This window comes from Chiloscyllium punctatum, chromosome 38 (assembly GCF_047496795.1).
Source record: "Chiloscyllium punctatum isolate Juve2018m chromosome 38, sChiPun1.3, whole genome shotgun sequence".
NCBI lineage: Eukaryota > Metazoa > Chordata > Chondrichthyes > Orectolobiformes > Hemiscylliidae > Chiloscyllium > Chiloscyllium punctatum.
Genome location: NC_092776.1, coordinates 13,206,528 through 13,228,596, shown reverse-complemented (window position 1 = coordinate 13,228,596; position 22,069 = coordinate 13,206,528). Strand labels below are relative to the sequence as shown.

The following is a 22,069-nucleotide window of genomic DNA, read 5'->3' as shown; positions in this document are numbered from 1 at the left end:
AACTTGAGAAGAGACACGTATAATTCTCATCGGAAGGAAAACAGCATCATTGCTGGAGCTTGTTCATATAAGACATTACATAAGTGGTATATTCTGCCAGTCTACAGTGTGCTTTGAAGATGCTTCCTTCCCCTTCCTGAAGATACAATACACGAGCTCTGTGAAGGAACTGTAAGCTCACACATGTCCTTTATTGTGTCTGTGTGGGGTAGTCCACACTTGATTAAAACATTAATTTCAAAAGATACTCACACTTTCATTCTCAAACCAAAGGAAATAGCAGCAGTAGTAGTCTCCATCACGGAATGTGAGTGTGGTGTATCCCTTCTGCAAATACCTGCGTCCCATACCAACCAGAGACCACACCTGGTAAAGAGGAAGACCTTTAGTTAAAAACATTCACACAGAAACACATATAATGCAATGACATATATAACAAATCACAATTATACTGATGCTAGAGAATAGAGAAGTGATAGAGAAGTGATTGCTGGGCCTCTTGCTGAGATATTTCTATCATCGATAAGTCACTGGTGAGGCACTGGAAGACTGGGGGTTGGCTAATGTGGTGCCACTGTTTAAGAAGGGTGGTAAGGACAAGCCAGGGAACTAGACCGGTGAGCCTGACCTCGGTGGTGGGCAAGTTGTTGGAGGGAATCCTGAAGGACAGGACGTACATGTATTTGGAAAGGCAAGGACTGATTAGGGATAGTCAACATGGTTTTGTGCGTGGGAAGTCATGTCTCACAAACTTGATTGAGTTTTTGGAGGAAGTAACAAAGAGGATTGATGAGGGAAGAGTAGTAGATGTGAACTATATGGACTTCAATAAGACGTTCGACAAGGTTCCCCATGGGAGACTGATTCGCAAGATTAGATCTCACAGAATACAGGGAGAACTAGTCATTTGGATACAGAACTGGCTCAAAGGTAGAAGACAGAGGGTGGTGGTGGAGGGTTGTTTTTCAGACCGGAGGTCTGTGACTAGTGGAGTGCCACAAGGATCGGTGCTGGGTCCTCTACCTTTAGTCATTTACATAAATGATTTGGATGCGAGCATAAGAGGTACAGTTAGTAAGTTTGCAGATGACACCAAAATTGGAGGTGTAATGGACAGCGAAGAGGGTTACCTCAGATTACAACAAGATCTGGACCAGATGGGCCAATGGGCTGAGAAGTGGCAGATATAGTTTAATTCAGATATGCAAGGTGCTGCATTTTGGGAAAGCAAATCTTAGCAGGACGTATACACTTAATGGTAAGGTCCTGGGGAGTGTTGTTGAACAAAGAGACCTTGACGTGCAGGTTCATAGCTCCTTGAAAGTGGTGTTGCAGGTAGATAGGATAGTGAAGAAGGCATTTGGTATGCTTTCCTGTATTGGTCAGAGTATTGAGTACAGGAGGTGGGAGGTCATGTTGCGGCTGTACAGGACATTGGTTAGGCCACTGTTGGAATATTGCGTGCAATTCTGGTGTCCTTCCTATTGGAAGGATGTTGCCAGGCTTGGAGGATTTGAGCTGTAGGAAGAGGCTGAACAGGCTGGGGCTGTTTTCCCTGGAGCGAGAGGCTGAGGGGTGACCTTATAGAGGTTTACAAAATTATGAGGGGCATGGATAGGATAAATAGACAAAGTATTTTCCCTGGGATCGGGGAGTCCAGAACTAGAGGGCATAGGTTTAGGGTGAGAGGGGAAAGATATAAAAGAGACCCAAGGGGCAAATGTTTCACACAGAAGGTGGTAAGTGTGTGGAATGAGCTGCCAGAGGAAGTGGTGGAGGCTGGTGCAATTGCAACATTTAAGAGGCATTTGGATGAGTATGTGAATAGGAAGGGTTTGGTGGGATATGGGCTGGGTGCTGACAGGTGGGACTCGACTGGGTTGGGATATCTGGTCAGCATGGACGGTTGGACTGAAGGGTCTGTTTCCATGCTGTACATCTGTATGACTCTATGAGTGTTAATACTGGCACCGATTAAATGAATATGCCCTTTGAGCTATCAAAGAGTAATGGGGAGCCTGTGTATATGTCACCACATTTGAAGACTGAGGTAATCTCAAGATAGTTTAAAAGTGCATAAGCACAGCAAGACATTACATAACATTGGGTAGTCATTACTACTGCTAATTGTAGAAGTACCAAAATAAGCCCACTGACAATGATCACTGAAAGCTCCAGGGTGAACTCTGACAATGAATAAACACAAGAGCCCATAACTGGGCAACACAGGAGATGAGTGAGCAGGGATCATTCCACTTTGCAGATACATCAGGTAGATAATGAGCAGGAAAACTGAGACCACATAACAATGCCACTTATGTGCCTAATTATTAAGCTGCCAATATCAAATCATCACCAGTAGGCAGCTCATCAAATGCTGCCCTATGGACAGCCAAGCTGACCAGGAGAGTGATAATATTCAAAAAGGCGTTGAGAAACAACAACATCAGAAACATAACTTGTATTGAATACTCTGAACAGCAACCTGCAGTGGTCCCAGTAAGGATCACTATCTGTATATTCAATTCTACGTTGAAAAGATTTACAAACAGCATTTGCTAGCCAGAAGAAACTCAAAATTGCTGCAGGGTCCCAACTTTGATTTAAATATTTATGTGATTTCTCTCTCATTCATGATGACAATAAAGCTATCGGCCATTAATCTAAACCAAACATGAGCAGTCACACTTCAGAAAAGAGCTTCTAGCAGCATTTACCACAATCTCCTTATCTTTTTTTCAAACAGGAAATGAATGGGAAAACACCTGTGAGATTATTTAATTCCGACTAATTTGAGGGAACCAAGTACTGTAATGACACTGGCTTTTCAAACCCAGCTCAGAATAATAGTAAGAATTGAAACTACTTTGTACCTTGAAATGAGTAAACTCAGTTCAGGTCCTAAAATAATGAACAAAATAAAATTCCTGTGTTACCCCTTGCTAATAAGAGAGCAGACAGTGAAGTAGAAAAACAAAGCAGTGATCTGGTACTGGTGTCTATCTGAGTGTTCAGCTAATGAACATTGTAGTAGATGCTACTCTTTATTTAATCATACATTCTGAAACTACTTCAATTCCCAAAAATGACCTTGGAGTTGCCCATCACAAAGCATAGCATAAGTTTGAGGTAAGCATTTTGGATGACTAATAAGGGAAGGACGTACACAATGAATTGTAGGTTCATAGGGAGTACTGAGGAACAAAGGGCATGGACCAAATACAGGTAAATGGGGGATTACAGTCGGTTCTGCTATAATGAATGTTTCTTCAAAATGAATTGGCTTTAATGTGATTAAAGAGTTTAGACTATTATTTGTAGAACACAAATATTTCTTACCTATATTGGCTATAATACAATTCCAACCCCATTAGCTTAAATGGTGCGGCGACTGCGCGATTTTCTTACACCGCAAGATTGCACAAGAAAGGAACTATCGCATTATATCAGAACCGACCGTAGTATAGTTTGGTGTTTGTGGGTCAGCACAGACATGGAGGGCTGAAGGACCTGTTTCTATGCTGTATGATTCCAGCCCATTTTCCAAGGTGTACCTTGCTTTTGATAAATGAAGCCAATGGTCCTTTCCCCAGCTCCGTGGATTTTTCTGATACATTTAAGGAAGGTGCAATCATTTGACCAACAGTCCGATCCACATAGATAAAATGAATGAGTCCTGGGAAATCTTTCAGATAGGTATAATCCCAAGTTAAGGAAAACTTCGAGGAATTAAAGGCTTCACAATACTAGTAATGTCAAAAGTAGTAATGACAGAATACGAGATTCAAACTTTACCAAACAGTAGTGTTAAAGACAATTAAACATGGTTCAGCTTCAATTTTCTGAAATAATAACTGAACTCAACATGGTTCAGTAGGAAGCACGAGAGGAAGGAATACTAATATTCATATCATGCCTTTCATCACCTTGGATGACACAATGGAGTGTTAATGAAGTGTTTTTGGACTGTAGACATTGCTGTAATATAGGAAATATAGCAGCCTGATTGAACACAGCCAGCTCCCAGAAGCTGCAATATGATAATGGCCAGGCAATCTGCTTCAACGATGTTGGTTAGGGGTAAGGTAGCAGCCAGGATGCCAGTGAGAAATTCCGTTCATCTAAAAGTGCACCAAATCTTTAAAACTATACACAAGGGAGCAGATAGGGTGCCAATCCCAAATTAGGATCTCAAAGAGTACAGTACTTCCTCAGTTACTGCACTGAAGTTCTGATGAAGGGCTTTTGCCCGAAACATCGATTTTCCTGCTCCTCGGATGCTGCCTGACTGGCTGTGCTTTTCCAGCACCACTCTAATCTAGACTCTGATTTTCAGCATCTGCAGTCCTCACTTTTGCCTAGTGCATTGAAGTGTCAGCATGGATTATGTCAGGAGTAGGATTTCAACCTGGCTCAGGAGCGAGTGTAACTCACTGAGCACAGTTGATACTCAATGACAAATCTTTCTTACTGGTTCTACTGGCCAAGTGACGGGAGGTATCTCAAAGTGAGAATTAGAACTGGCTTCCTCACATTTTCTTTCTCTCAAGAAGGCAGTAGAGTACAATCTCACAGGTGGAGCCACTTTCCAATGTTTCACCCACGATCCAGTTCTTTCCCGATAGGCACAGCGTTGAACAGCCATCTGTAAGCATCACTGTGGTATCAAACTGTCCTCCCCCATATGGAAACACAAATACTCCAGTACGAGTAAGTATAATGTAGATGAGAGCAAAAAACAAGGCCTGTTTGTTCTCTCCACTCCCACTGCAGATGTTTCAGCCTATGATTGTGTGCCTCAGCCAATTCATCACAACAATTTGAAACTTTGTGTTCCCTGGGATGCCTCATTCAGTTGCACACTTCTTACCAAGCGACACATGGGGGAAGAAGAAGAAATGATGATATGGAGGTGAAAAAGATTTTAAATAAATAGAGCAGAGGGATAGCTGGAAGACATCGCTAAATTAAAATGACTGATTAAATCACCCAAGAACATTTTATAGTGGGCAATTCAAGCCTACTCTGGGCTGCAGCTGAACAGCAGATATTTTCACTTGCAGCATAAAAGAGTGTCAGATGGTGATTCAGAAAGATGGAAATAAAAACATGGGACGTGGGCATAAAATACAAAAACAATGTTGTGAGATAGAACAATGCTGAGAAATTAGAATCAAGGTATTTTTGCTACAGCATCTCATTAACAAGGCTCTTTAAAGGCAGCTTTGTGATCAGGTAAAATTTAAAAGTAAGAACAAATAAAACTGCAGAGCACAGAATTTAGGTTCATTTTTCACTATTCTTCAGTTTCTCCAATGAGTAGTGCTTTGTAGATCTTGTAACTTTAGCAGCAGAGTGCCCAAGATGAGGAGACAGTAAAGCAACACTGGAATAAATAAATTAAGAACAGAGTTGGGAAAGGAAGGTTTTCCTGTTAATTTCTGGTACATACATGAGCTTCCAAATTGCTCAATCACTGCTGTAATTACAAAAGATTATAAGACATTGACTGTTTGGCTAGTTTTACAGGTGTAGGTAGTCCTATGATAGCTCACCTGAGTGACTGATGTCATTTGCAACCCCAGAAGATTAGTTGGCTATATGGTGTGTCACAGGGGGCCCATGCCCATCCCAGTCTGCGCCGGTGATGTACTGCAAGTGGCCCCAAGTAGTGACCAAGAGTTAGTTAATTCTTGCTCTCACACTACCCACCCCACTGCTACCTTGAGCATCCCACCCATCCTTTCCACCTCTCCTCTCACCAGACCTAGCTTTAGGGTCACCATTCAAACTCGTAGCCTAACTGAGATCAAGTTACTAATCAGGGATCAGCAATTAAACCTGTTATATGGAAGAGATTATGCTTAAAACAATTCTTTTTAGAAAAGAGTTTTCTCTAACAGATAATTATTGCCAAACAAGGATATGAGATCACTGTAGTGTTCCTCTTGCTCTTGACCAAGAGAAAATCCTTCCAGTCCATCAGCTTCTCCCTGCAGTGACAGAAGAGACTTCACCATAATGTAAAAACCCATGTGATTCAAATATACACATCCACACACACATTCTCACTGCACCAAATCAAACAACAGAATACCCAAGTCTTGAGATTTGCAGTGCAGGTTGAGGTTCTGGATGTAAGTTTGCTCACTGAGTTGGAAGGTTCATTTTCAGATGTTTTGTCACCATACTAGGTAACATCATCAGTGAGTTTCCGGTGAAGCACAGGTGTTATGACCCACGTTCTATTTATGTGTTTGGGTTTCCTTGGGTTAGTGATGCCATTTCCTGTGGTAATGTCATTTCCTGCATTTTTTTCTCAGAGGGTGGTAAATGGGGTCAAAATTGACATGCCATGCTTCGAGGAATTCTTGTGTGTCTCTCTGTTTGGCTTGTCCAAGGATGGATGTGTTGTCCCAGTCGAAGTGGTGTCCTTCCTCATCTGTATGTAAGGATACTAGTGAGAGTGGGTCATGTCTTTTTGTGGCTGGTTGATGTTCATATATCCTGGTGGCTGGTTTTCTGCCTATTTGTCCAATATAGTGTTTGTTACAGTCCTTGTACGGTATTTTGTAAATGACATTAGTTTTGCTTGTTGTCTGTATACAGTCTTTCAAGTTCATTAGCTGCTGCTTTAGTGTGTTATGGATTTGTGTGCTACCATGATGCCAAGGGGTCTGAGTAGTCTGGCGGTCATTTCCAAGATGTCTTTGATGTAGGGGAGAGTGGCTAGGGTTTCTGGACGCATTGTATCTGCTTGTTTGTGTTTGTTGCTGAGAAATTGGCAGATTGTGTTCATTGGATACCTGTTATTTTTGAATACATGGTATAGGTGATTTTCCTCTGCATTTCGTAGTTCCTCAGTGTGTGCTGGCTTGTTGAAATAATGTTCTGATGCAGCTTTGTTTGTGGGTGTTGGGGTGATTGCTCCTGTAGTTCAGTATTTGGTCTGTATGTGTTGTTTTCCTGTAGACGCTGGTTTGAAGTTCCCTACTGGCCGTTCGCTCTACTGTGACATTTAGGAACGGCAGTTTGTTGTTGTTTTCCTCTTCTTTACTGAATTTTATGCCAATAAGGATATTACTGATGGTCTTGGATGTTCCTCTAATTTGTTTCCCTTATTGATGACAAACGTGTCATCCACGTAGTGGACTCAAAGTGTGGGTTAGATGATTGGCAGTGCTGTTTGTTTGAGTATCTGCATTACTGTCTCTGTTAAGAATCTTGATATTGAATATCCCATGGCTGTTCTGTTAGTGTGTCTGTAAGTTTTGTTATTGAAAGTGAAGTGGGTGGTAAGGCATATGTCCACTAGGTTGACGATGTTGTCCTTGCTGATGAAGGTGTGGTGTTTGGTGTATGTGTCTTGGTTCTTCTAATAGTGTAGTCAGTGTTTCTTTGGCCAGGTTGATGGATGTGAACAGGCTGTTACGTCAAAAGATGCCATTATTTCATCCTCTCCTATCTCAGTGTCTTTGATCGTGTTCAGGAATTCTTGGGTGGAGTGAATGGAGTGGCTTGAGTCTTCTATTAAGTGTTTTAGTCTTTGGTGTAATTCCTTGGCTAATCTGTTCATTGGTTTTCCAGGTAGCAACACTATGGGTCGGGGGGGGGGGGCTCCTGGTTTGTGAATTTTAGGTAATCCGTAGAAGCGCTGTGTGTTGGATCCATCTGATTTCATTTTTTGGAAGCCTGTCTTGTTTAATTCTCCAGATTTCTGAAGGTTTTTGAGCAGGGCTGTGATTCGGTTCTCTAGTTGTAGGGGTCAGGTCTATTGCCACCTGTTGGTAAATGTCGGTATCTGCAAGCAGTACATTCACTTTCTCAATGTAGTCTGTTCAGCTTAAAATGATTGTCAAGCGTCCTTTGTCTTCAGGTATCCTTGTATAGAGATGAGGAAGGACACCACTGGGACAATTCATTCATCCTAGGACAAGCCAAACAGAGACAAGCCAAACACGAGAATTCCTAGAAGCATGGCTTTCCAACCAGAACTCTATTAACAAACACATTGACTTGGACCCCATTTACCACCCTATGAGATAAAGGACAGGAAATGACGCCATCACAGGAAATGGCATCACCAACCTTAGGAAACCTAAACATATAAAGAACAAGTGAGTCATAACTCATGTGCTTCATCAGAGGCTCACTGATTATGTTAGCTACTATAGTGACAAAACGTCTGAAAATAAACCTTTCAGCTCATCGAGCAAACTCACATCCAACAGAATAGCCATTGGTTATGTTATATAGGTCTCCTAAAATCCACCCCAATTCCATCTTCATCAATGCCCATTTTGCATAATTCCAGCATTTTGTGGAGTATTTTGTTCATCACCGAAAATTTTCAGTTAACAAATGCAAGTTATATGACAATATTTAATTGTGTTGAGATAGGAAGGCGCTGAGAAATTAGAATCAGGGCAGTCTTGCTAGAGCACCACAATAATGTATTATCACAAGGCTTTAAGGAGACAGCTATGTGATCAGGCGGCATTTAAAAGTAAGAACAAATAAAAACTGCACAGCATTGATCTTAGGTTAATCTTAATCATTACTAATCAAGTTCTTTCATTACTTCTCATCATGAACCCAGAATGTCAATTATTAACAAAATAAAACAAGATTATCTATGAATGCAAGATACAGAGAATATAATGAAGTGATTTTATCACAGGTTCTGGTTGAACGTTCCAACAGTTCAAGCCTCGGTCTCCATTTTCTGAAATCATCTCAAGTCCTCAATTGGGTGCTACTATAGGAAAGGGATCAATCTGTCTCCAGCATGCACTAAAGTCAATCTATCGAGGGAGAGGTGATGACCTTGTGAAATTATCACTGGACTGTTAATCCAGAGACCCAGGTGATGTTCTGGAGACCCAGGTTTGAATCCTATTGTTGATGGAATTTGAATTCAATAAAAATCTGGAATTACGGAGTTTAATGGTGACCACGAGTCCATTGTAGATTGTTGGGAAAACTCATCTGGTTCACTAATGTCCTTTAGAGAAGGACATCCTTACCTGGTCTAGCCCACATGTGACTACAGACCCACAGCAACGTGGGTGACTGTTAACACCCCTCTGGGCAATTAGGGATGGGCAATAAATGCCAGCCCGGCATCCCATGAATTTAAAAAACTCCATCCTTCCACCTACTCACAGGAATACGTACTGAACAATTTTTAGTATCTTGGTTTGGAGGTTCAGAGATAAATGCTGAGAGTCGCCTGCAGGTTTCAACAGGAAGTACTGCTGATATACTAAGCACAGTTGGCTCTTCACATTCCGACATGCTTGTAAGAGTCTGCAAAACAATGAATATTCATCAAGATAGAACAAAAAAACATTTTGGATATACTAAAATATCATTTGTTATTTCTCGGATACTGACGCAAGTCATATCCATATGTGGCAATACCTGGACAACTTTCAGGCTTGGGCTATTCAGTGGTAAATAAGATTCACAGCAATCAAGTGCAATGACCATTTCCAACAAGAAAGAATATTGCCACCTCCAGTTAATGTTTAACGGCAATTACAATTGCTGAGTCCCCTGTTATCAACATCCTATGTTTACACATTGATCAAAAACTGTACTGCCATATAAATACTATGACTACAAAAGCAGGTCAGAGGCTGTGAATTCTCCAGAGAGTAATTCACCTCTTGTTTCCCAAAGCATGTCCACCATCTACAAGGCGCAAGTCAATAGTGTGTTGAAATTCACCCCACTGGCCTGTAGAGTGCAGCTACAATAACACTCAAAAAAGCCAACACCATTCATGTTTGATTGATCCCCCATTTTCAATACAGACGCTCTCCACCACTGAAGCAAGGTAGCAACAGTGAATACTGTCTACAAGGTACACTGCAGAAACTCAACAAGGCAACTGTAACAGCACCTTCCAAACCCAGGACTGCCCCCAACCAGAAGCACGCTGTTAGCAGATACATGGGAACACCACTATCAGCAAACTCCCCTCCAAGCCACATAATATCTGACAGAGAAATATATCACTATCTGGACCAACATCAAAGGGTTACTACTATTAGCCTCAGTACCTTGCATTAGAGAAATGGAGAAATGCCAAAGTTGACAATCTTTACCACTAGGAGAAAGTGAGGACTGCAGATGCTGGAGACCAGAGTCCAGAGTGTAGTGCTGGCAAAGCACAGCAGGTCAGGCAGCATCTGAGGAGCAGGAGAATCAATGTTTCGGGCATAAGCCCTTCATCAGGTAGCCTGACCTGCTGTGCTTTTCCAGTACCACACTCTAATCTTTACCACTAGTCAGTGAGCTTGCTAGAAAGTGCACAATAGGTGGAGGCAGGATTTGGCTTAGTTCTTTGGAAGGCCATATGACTGATTAGCATTCAATGTGACAGGACTATATAAACACCTTGTGTCGAGTCTATTTCTGCATTCAAATCATCACCCAAAGTGTTTGAGTACTGTTGGAATGGATGATATTTAAAAGGACACAGCTAAAGATAGTTCCCTTCCATTCATACTCACTCTTGAGAACTTCCAGCATCAGGTTTGGAAAATGCTTTGTTCTTGAAGTCCAACCAAGCAGACTGCAGCTAAATTGAACATTGAAAAGCATAGAGTATCTTTAACAATGTATTGGCGCAGATAGTACAAAAATTACAATTTGAATAGATTGAAGAGATCAATAGCAATTCTTACAGTACTGTCAGTGAACACCAGAGTATTAACAGATTATAGTGGGGGGATTAGCAGAATATGACACAGGTTTCTGAAGAAGCTCAAACTGTACAAATTCTTACCTCACATTTGTCATTCTTTTCTCCTACATTGACAAGTCAGAGAAGTTTAGTTTGGGGTTACCCAGCCACAAACGCTTGCTCTGTTAAGATTGTTTTTCTGCTTGCTCTTGCATAAACACTAGAAATTGCTGGAAGCATTTTGGTCTGGAAGAAAAGTTAATTGACTTGAAACACTAACTTTCTTCCTTTCTCCACAGATGCTACGAGACCAGCTGAGTTTTAACCAGCATTTTCTGTGTCAATTTCAGAATTCCAGCAACCATTGTTTTTGTTTGGACACACTCTTGAACTTGACATTGACCTGCACTATGGCCCTACACCAAGATTTTGCAATAACTGATCATTACTCCACAACTTTACCTGACGTTTCTGGACTCCGACAGCCTTTACAAACTTCTCCATCCTCTGTCGAAGGTCAGGCATGTTAGGGTAAATCCGTGAAGAATGGCCCAGTTCCTGTCCATCACTTAGCTTGGCCTCTAGAACATTGAATGCATCCAAAAGCTGATATAGAGACACCGCAACATGACTGGATGACATCTGCTGGTAAAAAAACAAAACATACACAGATATACTCAGAATAAAATAATCTGGCTATCAGACAGAGGAGCTGTTGGAAGTATGCAGGCATATTTTGCACAAGTCACATAGAAACATTCTTTGTAGATGCACTTTCAGCCCGTGTCATTCCGTTACGCTATATGCTGCTCTGACAAATTCAACCCGTGGATCCATAAACTAAGGGCAAAGCCATCATTGGAAACACCTGACTTTGTAACGAAGACTAAGAACTCCACATAACAGTGCAAAACATATTGAAATTAATTAATAAAGTAGACTATTCACCTCAAAGTGGAACTGTCGTGATTATAGACTCTTAGAGCCTGCTGCTCTCAACTGGGAGAAAAGAATAAATGATTTACACAGCAATTATTTTCATTTTCGCATATCAATTGTTCTCTCTGTAAAAGATTTATCCAATCTCCATTCACATGTTTAGAGGGAGCCTCAATAATCAATGCGAAAGATAAAATCCTTCCTCATAAGGTAGGAAAGCTTATTTTCAGCTACAGCCCTTTCGAACCAACAAAAGCCAATATTTTGCTTCCAGATTTTGACTGTTTTTTTTAACCTCATTTACAGGTTTTTCCATAAAAACGAGTGATTCTCACGTGATATTGCATTAATTAGACCATAGGGATCAATGTAAAGCTTTGTAGTTCCTGGTGTAGGATCCTCATCTAGTGGTATAAGTATGCAGTTACAATATCGAGCACAGACTGGACTCCATTCTATAAAAAGGACTTGGGAGAAAATAAAGAGGATAGGTGCAGATTTACTTAGGTACTGCCTACTATGAAGAAACACAAAGAGTGCTTTGAGAAATGAGGGCTGTCTAGGTTAGGCTCGAGAAAGTTATGGAGCAGTTTCATCATTGTTTATAATTATGGAAGGGGGGGAATAAGTAGATAAATACTGTTCCCAATGGTTAGAGAGTCCACAATGGTGCACAACAATCAAAACAGGAAAAAATGTGTTTAAATGGCACTAGGAGACCGGAATCTACCATCAGAATGAGTGATTGAAACAACGAATTTTAAAGCTGGAGTGATGGTTTCACTGTGGTGATGCACAAACAAGAAATGAATAATACATGCTGTAAACTAGATATAATATAAATGTTATTCTCACCTTTGTAAGCAGAACCAGAGAGATCCCAGGCCAGAGGGACAAGCAGTACATGTTGTGAGGCATCATGGGGCAGTAATTATCCTTTAGACTGGCATCAAGGAAAACTCTTTTGGGGGCAGAACTCCCTGAAAGAAGTGATGGCTGCTGGGTCTCTTCTGCAACCTGAATTCAGGAAACAGGGCATTATCCTGTGAAGATCACATTCTCCCAAACAGAAAAGCCAGCATTCAGAGAGAAAAAGAAGCTTCAACACCTTACATTGGTGAGTAGCTTCAGATAGTAATGACCCCAGACACTAACTTGTATAACATGCTTTCTATCAGGAATCACTCCACAACAATTAGCAGCAGGAACCTTGGCTGTCTTTGGTTTCCTAGCTTTAGGACGCAAAGACCAATTACAATAGCTCAACTTCTAACATAGTTAGATCAGTAGTCAAATCAATAACCTTGCTGGAAAAGTTCAGCAGATCTGGCAGCATCCTTGCAGAGAAATCCGAGTTGATGTTTCGGGTGACATGACCCTCCCATGATCTCATGTTCTAGAAACAAATTTTGTTCAGATTCAAACAATGTGATGCCCTAGTGTAATCCTTCTCCTGGTGCCTTACTCCACAGCTCTACTATCGACATTTACCCAACGTTACACCTTGTTCTTAATTCGCCTTTACAGTTTTTGTTTGTAGTCAGTCCTGCAGGGTTTAAGCTGGCTTTTCAACCCACCAAGAAGAGTAGATAAAAACCGAAAGAGCTGTGTATACTGTAAATCAGAAGCAAAAACTAAGTTGCTGAAAAGCTCAGCAGGTCAGGCAGCATCTGTGGAGAGAAATCAGAGTTAATCAGAACTGAGGAAGGGTCACTCGACACAAAATGTTAACTCTGATTTCTCTCCTCAGATGCTGCCAAACCTGCTAAACTTTTCCACTAATTTGTCTCTGATGTACAGCATCCGCAGTTCTTTCAGTTTTTAAACCAATAACCTTATTTGCCTTGGTTTCAGCTACACCAGGACAATTTTGAAATGGATGAGCTTATTGAAAGGTAAAGGAAAACCTAATGGCATCCCCCCAGGCTGTGTTCTAGCTTTTGATCTTACTAAAAGCTAAACAAGCTGCTCTCACAGAGATCTCTTACAGCAACATTAGCATTCTAAGATTTTTAGCAAAATATCACTTTGAAGCTCTTTTTAATTCATCCATTTCAAACTTGAAACATTTTTGTTGTGTTCCTATATCATTTAAAACTTCTACTTTAATACCTGTAAATGACCACTATCTGTAGATTCAAGGGGTTACCCACTGACAGGAACAGAGACACTCAATTCACAAAGACTTAAAAACCTGCCCTACGACCTTACCAGAGAAACACCGTGTCAGGTTCAAACCTAGATGGGCTACAGTCATTTCCTATTGCCTACCTGGATAACGGAGTTGGTGAGTTGGGATGTACACAAACTGCTCTCCACTGAGTCTTCTGAAGCGGGTGGGGAGGGAAGAAAACAAAACAATCTGAACAGACATATAATTACAATCAGAACAAAACAGCTAAAGAGGAGGAAAGTAATTTAAATAGTTTTAAAGGGAGACAAAGTAAAAATCCGTGATATACAGACTTTACATAGGCATTCTTCCACAGAAAGCAGCATTTTCATTGCATGCAGCATTTGTTACATAGACACGAGGGGGCAACTTTACGAGGGGGCAACTTTACTTTGTTTTTACAGAGACTGGTTCAAACGTGGAATGAACTGCCAAAGAAGGCGGTGGATGCAGATACAGTTACAACATTTAAAAAAGATGTTTGAATAAGTATGTGAACAGGAAAGGTTTGGAGGGATATGGGGCAAATGCAAACAGGTGGGATAGTCTGGTTTGAGAACATGGTCAGCAGGGACTAGTTGGACCAAAGGGTCTGTTTCCACGCTGTATGACTCTTTGACTCTAATTGAGAGACCCAGGCAGCAAGATGCACTAGAAGATTAATAATTTACATCAAATAATTTATCCTAGATAAAAAATGTCAAGCTTGCGACAAACATATCATACGGATTGCCATCCCTGGTCACCAGGATAATTATCACCTACACAGGCATTACTGGGCATGGTGAACATTGCGACAGTGCAGGCTCACAGACATATTTTAGCACCACTTTTCTTTCCTGTTCAGCTCCTCATTGACATACAGCCAATGTTAATAATCACTCATCAAAAATATCACCAGTCAAGCTGTGATTAGACAGACTAAACACACTGCAGCTAGGAACTCATCTCCTGACTGTCCAAAGCCTATCCACCATCTCCAAGGTGCAGTCAAGAATGTAATGCAATACCCCCCACCAGCCTGGATGAATGTAGCTCCAATAACATTCCTGAATCAGCCAGGACAAAGCAGCCCACTTGATTATCTCCACATCCACAAGCACCCAGTCTCTCCATCATCAAGGCTCAGTAGTAGCAACGTGTACCACTTACAAGATGCACTGCAGAAATTAAGCAAAACTCATGAGACACCACCTTCCAAATCTATGAGCACTACAATCCAAAAGGACAAGGGCAGTAAATACACGGGAACACCATATCCACAAATTTCCACCCAAGCTATGTTATCCTGACTTGGAAATATATCATTGCTCCTTCATTGTCACTGGGTCAAAGTCGTGGAATTCCCCCCCCCCCCCTTTCAGATCTGTGGTTCTACTTACACCAAATGAACTGCAGCAGTTCAAGAAAACAGCTTACCATTCTCTTCTCAAAGACAATTCAAAATAGATTACAAATACTGGTCCACGTCCCATTAAGGAATAAAAAATGTTATCTCTAGGATCAGCCTGGTGGTTATGTTTCAGTTTTGATACACTTAAAGGAATATTCTGCAAATAACTGATTTTTATAAAATGTGAAATGGGTGTTAGGATCCCCTTTCAATAATTAAGATACAGCAAAACACAGCAAGTAGAGACAGGGTCCTGATGCAGCTTTGTTCTTTTGGTTGATCTGTACATACCTTCTTCATGTGCACCAAGTGACAATTCAGGAGCATTAACCTCTTCAGTTACTGGGGCATTCTCCAGATCCTATGAGCAAGCAATGTATCAGACTAGCAGATTAAATTATCATCATTTAGAGTGAGACATTTTAAAAATATTTTTTCTGGATTATTGAGTGTCATTACGGCCGGGAATTTTAGTTCTGAGGGAGAGGACCCTTTTTATTCTGGGCACCTCGTGTCAGTCTTGAACGTGGCCAGGCACGTCCCAACCTCACAAAAGCATGCCCCAGCAATCCCCCCTCCTCCACTGCACCATTGCTCACACCAGTCAAAGTTGTGGTCTTTTGCAGTGAGATCCCCAATTAAATATCAAGACGCCAGTGACTTTGTGGGCCCCATCTCTCACCAAAACAGGACCTTGACATCAAAAGCACTGCATAGCCATCACGGCATCTGCCAGAGGAACTTCCAGTGATCAAAGCCCAAAGGATTTGAAAACCTTATCTGAAAGGTCAATGAATTACACAGAACTCACCATTACACTTCTTCTCATACAATTAAACATTTGGGAAGTAAATTCAAATGTGGCATTCCATTAGCTCCTGGAACTTAAGCATCATCCTGATTTAGGAATTTACTATGATTTGATAGTGCGGGTTCACAAGACAGACTGCAAGATTGGTTGGCATGTACTTATTGAATTTTGTATTTTTACCCCGCTACCAAATTCATGAAGAGACTTAGCGATCACAGACTGAAGCCCTACCTCGACAGTTTGTGCCTCTAAGTCGCTGTCACTTGGGTACAGATCTTGTGCAATCAGAACAAGTAAGAGTAAGTCTGAAGTTCTCAGGGAACTGGCATTACGACTGTGGAGTGGATGGATAGATAAGACAGTCAGTAGGTATTTCTAGGAAAAAATAAGTTTGGTGATAAGATATTAAGTATCCATTTTGAATTTGAATCACTAATCTTACATTACTGCCAGTTGTTAAGTACAAAACTCAGTGAGCATTCATGACCATTAAACATGGAGATACAAGAATAATACTTGGCTAAAGTGAACCAATGTTCACATATTCAACAACACTTACTGGAGTCTGCATACATCATACTCAGATGGGAATTTAATTGGAATGTTGGACTGTGGAACAGCATCACAGTGACCTGGTTGAGATGTACCCAATTACGCTTGTGGTTAGAAACAGACCATGTGGGTGAGTTACCAGACAAGGTGGAATCACACCCCTAGAGTCAAAAGAGGATGCTGGGGGCAACAAAAATACCAAACGATGAGCAGAAGTTTATTCAAATGTTAGTATATCTCAGAAGGCGGATTTAAAGGTAATCTCAAAAGTTAACACTTTTAAAGCTCTTGCTTCCCCATTCAGTTATCATTCAATTTAATTTGTGTTATCAAACTAACTCATATGCTTTCTTGCATGAAGTTTGAAAGAGTACAGAGAAAACAGAAGCTTTAACTGACAAAACTTTAAAAATACAAACTATTGGTTACAATCTCAAAGAAAATGTGTGGTATACCATGTGGATATTTATAGATCCTCACAAGACACTGATACCTTTCACTCTTTTTTTTCCTTTCCCTACGCCAAGACATTTTTCAAGGCATTGGATATTTTCTTGGGTCGCGTTAAACAGATGATCACCAGACCATCTTAAGTGACTGTTTTTCATGTTTTTGTTATTCATATAGCTGAGTTATTGACATATAAGAGCACATGAAGTGTCTTAGGATTGCTCATGTATTGGGACCTCAGCAGGGTCCAATCCTTTCTCACACCTGACAGCTATATACATTAAACAGGAGTAACTGAGCACAATGAACCAGAGAAAATATTGCCAATTACCTCCTTCCTAATCCAGGCGTGACAAGCCCAAAATAATTTCCCTACCGAGACCATGGATACAATCAGTCAACTACAAACAAGGTAGAGACAAATGAAGGTTTCTCCAGCTTTGTGCAGTTCAGCTAATCACTAAAACAAGCCTCTCAGTCATTGGGGAAACAAGCATTTTGATTTTAAAACAAGACAGAATGCAATTTTGCCACAAAACACATCACCTTGAAAAGAACGCCAGGAGTTTGGTGTGTACTAGGATAAAACTGTGCACCACCTCCTCATTCGCCCGCTCCATACTACTGTTTATCTGCTGGACTACCTGGCGATCCAAGAACTCAATGCACTGCTCACACAACTGAGGGTGGATCAGTCGCTCCACAGCCTAATGAAAGAAAATACTGAGTCATTATTGGCACAGAGTTTCTCTTATTGCCCCACTTCTTCTCCTGCAAATCCCTCATTGTTAAACACTATCACTCACTCTCGGTGGTTAATTCCACATTTTAAACAGAACTTCATCTTTCTGGTGTTTTTCTGGACAGTAAGCCTCCAGTGCACAGAGGGGTGAGAGCAGGGAGAAGAATGGTAGAAGGACATAGCCAGATCAAATAGTGATCTCATACACATGCAGAAATAACAAACATTCCTAGCATCATTAAACAGTGCCTGGAATGAGACAATGAGTAATGTCTCACGTCCCTGAGAGAGTGCTGCACTGTTAGATAGGCATTCCTTCAATTGAGATATTAAATCTATCTCCTAGTTGTTTGTAAAACATCCAATGCCATTACTTTGAAGAAGAAATAGCAGGAAAAAGAAGTCACTGGTGGGAGTAATCCATAGATCCCACAGCAGCAGTTCTACAGAAGACAAAATATAAACCAGGAAATATTGGGGACTTGTAATAAAGGTCTGTCAACAAGCGTGGGTGATTTTAATACGCACATGCACTAGACTGATTATATTGGCAAGGGTAGCCCTGAGGGAGAGTTCAAGGAGTGTATGAGAGACTGTTACTTAGAGCAATGTTTTAGGGAACCAACCAGGGAGCAGGCTATTTTGGATTTAGTATCGTGTAATGAGATGGGATTAATAAATGATAGGTTAAGTGTAGGTTAGGGTGGATTGACCATGCTCAGTTGCTTGTAGTGTCCAGTGATGTACAGGCAAGGTGGAATAGCCATGAGAAATGCTGGGTACAGGAAAGGGTAGGAGGGGTGGGTCTGGGTGGGATGCTCTTCGGAGGGGCAGTGTGGACTCGATGGATTGAATGGCCTGCTTCCACACTGTAGGGAGTCTATAATTCTATGATTCTAAATGATTTCATTGTAAAGGATTCTATAATTCTATGATGCTCGAGAGAAGCATGATGGAATTTCAAATTCAGCTTGAGGACGAGAAGCTTTAGTCCCACAATAGTGTTTTTTTTTAGGAAATCTAGTCAGCATGGACGAGTTGGGTCGAAGGGCCTGCTTTCGTGCTGTAAGACTGTAAAAGGCAGTCCCCAGGTTATGAACAGGTTCCATTCTTGACTACACTCGTAAGTTAATTCGTACACAAGTCAGATCACAGTACAGTATAATATAGCCATTCACAAGTATAAGCAAGCGTTCACATGTTGGATACTTAAAATTAACATTACTGTGAGATCTCGTTCGTAAGCATGAGCATTTGTAAATCAGGGCCACCTAGAATACAGGCATGAGGACAGAATTTGCCCTGATGACTAGGCAGGAAGACTAAACAACAAGACGGTTGGTGAACAGTAACAGATATTTAAGGAGATATTCAATTCCTCCCAACTAAAATATATTCCAGGAAGAAGAAAATTTGTAAAAGGGGGAGAAAGTGCTTACAACTAAGCACAGAAGTTAAAGGTTACATAAAGGCAAAAACTAAGGCATTCTATATTACAAAGATTAAGCTGGAAGACTGGGATATTTTTAAAGACTAACAAAGGGTTATTAAAAAGTATTTAAAGAGCAAAGTTTAATTATGAAAGAAAATTTGTGCAAAATATAAATATGAATAGCAAAACCTTCTATAATATATAAAAAGAGAATAGCTAAAGTGAATATTGGTCCCTTAGAGGATGAAACTGGGCACATAATATTAGAGAACACAAAAGCGGCAGAGATATGAAAGCAATATCTGCCTCCATTTTCACAGCACAGAACACTGAAACCTCACTCAACACTAACAGATAATGTAGAGGTTATAAAAAAGGAAGAATTTAAAACATTTGTCATCACCACTGAAAAACTACTTATCAAACTACAGGTAGTTCTTCGATAACGCGATGGTTGCATTCTTGTGCAAACCCATGATTTAGAAAAATCGTGCTTTAGAAACAGCGCTTAAAATGTTGGCAATGTTATCGCATTACAACCAACATGTTTTAAAAGTTCACGCTTTAGAAACAGTGTCCCAATTCGTCAATCGCGTTACAGCAAATTTGCATTAACAAAAGCCACGTTACAGCAGAATGACCTGTGTAAGGATTAAAGAGAGACAAGTCCCATGGGCCTGATGGTTTACATCCTAGGGCTTTAAAGGAAGTGACATCAGGTATAGTTGATGCAATAGGAATAATATTCCAAAATTCCCTGGATTCAAGAAAGGTTTGAATGCATTGAAAAAGTGCTAACATTCAAAAAGAAAGAGAGGCAGACAGTATAAAGTTCATACCAGTCAGTTTTATGTCTATTGTTGGGAAACTGTTGGAATAACTTCTGGAACAGGGCAGTTGGAAAGTCAAAATGTGATTCTATGACAGTCAGCATAGTTTTATGAAGGATAAATCGTGTTTGACTAATTTGCTAGACCTCTTCAAAGGTGTAACAAGCGAAGTGGATACTGGGGGTCCCATAAAGGTAGTATATTTGGATTTTCAGAAGATATTTGATAAGGCACTACACAAAAGGTAATAGGCTTGGATGGAGGATTGGCAAACTTGTTGGCAAGCTGTAATTACTGGGGTACCACAGGTTTGGTCCTCAGGCTGTGCAATAATTTATAATTTATGACTTGGATGCAGGGATAGAATGTACTGAAGCCAAATTTGCAGATGATTCTAAAATAGGTGGGAAGGTAGGCTGCAATGAAGAAATAAACAAATGGATATGGATAGGTTAGGTGTATGGGCCAAATTTGGAAGCTGGAGTTGAACTTGGATAAATGTGAGGTCATCCAGCTTGGTCAGAAGAATTATTACCTAAACGGGGAGGAACGTTAAAATGCTTTGCGCAGACGGATCTGGGCGTCCTTGTGCATGAGTGTCAGAAAACTAGCATGCAGGTAATAGAGAAGGGAAATGGAATTTTGGCATTTACTGTGCAAGGAATGGAGTATTAACGTAAGGAAGTACTGGTACAATTGTACAAAGCATTGGTCTGATCACATCTGGAGTACTGTGTAGACCTTTGATCCCTTTACTCCAGGAAGAATTAATTCCATTGCAGACAGTTCAGAGAAGGTTCACTAGATTAATTGCGGAGATGAAAGATTTGTATTATGAGGAGAGCTTGAGCAGTTTAGGGCCACGCTTCCCAGAGTTTAGAAGGATGAGAGGAGATCTAATTGAGGCACATAAGATACTAAAGGAGATTGACAAAGTAAATGTAGGGGACATGTTTCCCTTGTGGGACAATCTAAAATAAGAGGTCATAGTTTTACACTAAGGAGTAGCAGATTTGAAACAAAGATGAGGAGGAATTACTTCTCCCAAAGGTTTGATTTGGAGGTGCCAGTGTTGGACTGGGGTAGACAAAGTTAACAATCACACAACACCAGGTTATAGAGGCCTCAAAAGCTAGTGCTTCCAAATAAAACTGTTGGACTATAACCTGGTGTTGTGTGATTTTTAACCTTCTCTCAAAGGGTCACATATTTGTGAAATTCACTCTCCCAGGATGTGGTCGACACGGGAACGCTGAATAAGGAGGAGATAGACAGCTTTTTAATTGGTAATGGGTTAAAAGGTTATGGGAATTAGGCAAGAAACTGGAGTTGACGGCAAGGTGAGATCAGCCATAATAATATTAAATGGCAAAGCAGGCTCAAGGGACTGAGTGGCCTAATCCTGTTCCTAGTTCTTATGTTCTTTATGAGTTGGGGAATTCTCCCCAGAGACCTGGCAAATATTTGCCGCTCAATGAACATCTTTAAAAAAATTGTCCTGAGTCATTTAATCTGGGTTGGAATCCCAGTATACACAGAAAGTTATCCATTTACCTTTTTATGAAATTTCTGGCCAGACTTCGAAGACAAGAGTCTTTATAACCAACTTTGTCCAGTAAAGCACTCAGAAAGCAGCAAAATGGATCATCGCAGCAACCACAAGACCTTTCACAAAAGTGGATGCTGTATTTCACATTTAAAGGTCCTAACATAGCACTGATGGGTAAACGTTTGAAAAAGTGGAGGGGGTCAGATGTGAGGTTGAGGTGGGGGAGTTAGGTATCCAAGTTTCAGACAATGTGTGTGAGGGTCATGGATGGTTGGGGGTCAGTGTGAGTCTTTGAGGAGTCAGAGGCAGGAAGGAGTCAGTTTCTGAGTTAGAGCAGATTTCAATCCTTTAACTTTTCTGGCCAACTCCTGAGGTCTATGAGAATACTCCAAAGTCTTCAACTATAACTCAGATTGGGGACTTTATCACAAAGTTCCAGGTGCCAGATAACTGCCTACCAGAACTTTAAACTTTCCAGGCACTTACTGCATAGTCAGCGCTCTGG

At 40.8% G+C, this 22,069-nt stretch overlaps 1 protein-coding gene across 2 annotated transcripts in view; it reads right to left on the bottom strand.

The window, feature by feature from the left end:
- Positions 1 to 22,069, bottom strand: part of hps1 (HPS1 biogenesis of lysosomal organelles complex 3 subunit 1) — a 42,837-nt gene that overhangs the window by 4,876 nt on the left and 15,892 nt on the right. Inside the window, exons 5-15 of one of the 2 annotated variants that reach the window (XM_072557194.1) lie at positions 17,558 to 17,718; positions 16,241 to 16,343; positions 15,490 to 15,559; positions 13,904 to 13,959; positions 12,488 to 12,649; positions 11,156 to 11,338; positions 10,521 to 10,588; positions 9,178 to 9,309; positions 5,929 to 5,993; positions 3,555 to 3,697; positions 253 to 366 (exon numbers count right to left, since the gene is read on the bottom strand). In XM_072557194.1, coding sequence (XP_072413295.1) covers positions 253 to 366; positions 3,555 to 3,697; positions 5,929 to 5,993; positions 9,178 to 9,309; positions 10,521 to 10,588; positions 11,156 to 11,338; positions 12,488 to 12,649; positions 13,904 to 13,959; positions 15,490 to 15,559; positions 16,241 to 16,343; positions 17,558 to 17,718 — 1,257 coding nt within the window. The remainder of the gene's footprint in view (positions 1 to 252; positions 367 to 3,554; positions 3,698 to 5,928; positions 5,994 to 9,177; positions 9,310 to 10,520; positions 10,589 to 11,155; positions 11,339 to 12,487; positions 12,650 to 13,903; positions 13,960 to 15,489; positions 15,560 to 16,240; positions 16,344 to 17,557; positions 17,719 to 22,069) is intronic. The other variant, XM_072557195.1, reaches the window with a different exon arrangement.